Raw genomic sequence first — 1,258 nt, 5'->3', positions numbered from 1 at the left:
TGCTAGTAGCCATTGACTTCCATATTTGTTTCCCATACTATTGAATCAATAGCTACTGACAACTGTTTGGTTACCGACATTCTTCAAAATATCTTCTTTGAGTTCAACAGAGGATAAAAACTCATACAGGTTTGGAACAATGTGAGGGTGAGTAAATTATGACAAAATTAAATGTTTTAATGTGAATTTTGATAAATGTAATGTGTCTTTAATGAATACAAGTTTACTGAATAAAAATTTCTTAAACAGCAGAAAACATTTGAATGGTAGCATACTTGAGCCAACTTGTTGAAACTGTAAAAATGGTTCATAAATGGGCTGAATAATGTGAAAGTAATGACAAGGTAAGGGTATATTATTTATACCATTCAGAATTGAGAGAAAAAGTCTATGAGTCTATGGGTCTTTTTGTGTTTATTCAGCTATGTCACCTACAAAAAAAAATACTGTGGCAGAACCTTGGCACAGTAACGATATCAGGTGGTAAAACTACTGTATGATATTTTGATATATACCTTGAACTAAATTGTATTTAGTAGGAATCAAGTTTATTCAAAAAAGCATGATGTTACTAAAAGCATGATGATTGTGTATGTCCACAAATAAATGGTATTTTAACATCTCCAAAGAGCCACTGGAAAACTTTGTACTTTTTGTTTGTTTTGCATTTGGACATAAATATCATTGTCTGCTAAATATAGCTATAGCAGTGACAAGCAACCCTTTGTCCAGCAAAACAGACTATTTTAGTCTCCCTCTGAATAATACTTTTTTGTATGTGGAATGTGTAAACATGGTTCTCCTGTGTTCCCTCATGTGATGTTTTCAAATTAGTTGCTGTTATTAGTAAGTAAATGATCATGCAATAAAAAAGGAGAGTCATTAAAATTTGTTCACGTCTCTCAGAATGGGGAGAGATGCAGAACATCACTACCACTCGTGAGCAGGTGGAGCTGAAGGGTTTGGAGAAGTTCACAAACTACAGCATTCAGGTTCTGGCCTACACACAGGCAGGAGATGGTGTCCGCAGCAACGTACTCTACATACAGACCAGAGAAGACCGTAAGTTCACGCACCACACATGTACACATGACCACTGATTGTATGTCAACATATTTGCAGATATGCAAAAAAACCAACAAAAAAAAACCTAGTAAGCTGGTTTGTTGTCTGTTCACTACATAGGGAATGTATCTTGTTGTCTATTCCCTAAGTAGACAGTTGACTCATAATTTGATCCAACAGAGTTTTATGTTAG

The 1,258-nt window shown here is 34.8% G+C and overlaps 1 protein-coding gene across 1 annotated transcript in view; it reads left to right on the top strand.

The window, feature by feature from the left end:
- LOC107578669 (Down syndrome cell adhesion molecule-like protein 1 homolog) overlaps positions 1–1,062 on the top strand; it is a gene marked incomplete at its 3' end in the record, with an annotated part of 4,797 nt that extends 3,735 nt beyond the window's left edge. Inside the window, exon 3 of the mRNA XM_016264602.1 lies at positions 907–1,062. Coding sequence (XP_016120088.1) covers positions 907–1,062 — 156 coding nt within the window. The remainder of the gene's footprint in view (positions 1–906) is intronic.
- Between the last annotated feature and the right edge of the window lie 196 nt (positions 1,063–1,258).

This window comes from Sinocyclocheilus grahami, unplaced genomic scaffold, assembly GCF_001515645.1.
Source record: "Sinocyclocheilus grahami isolate Dianchi unplaced genomic scaffold, SAMN03320097.WGS_v1.1 scaffold11414.1, whole genome shotgun sequence".
NCBI lineage: Eukaryota > Metazoa > Chordata > Actinopteri > Cypriniformes > Cyprinidae > Sinocyclocheilus > Sinocyclocheilus grahami.
Note: the sequence above shows the minus strand (reverse complement) of the source record. Positions and strands in the feature narration are given on the sequence as shown.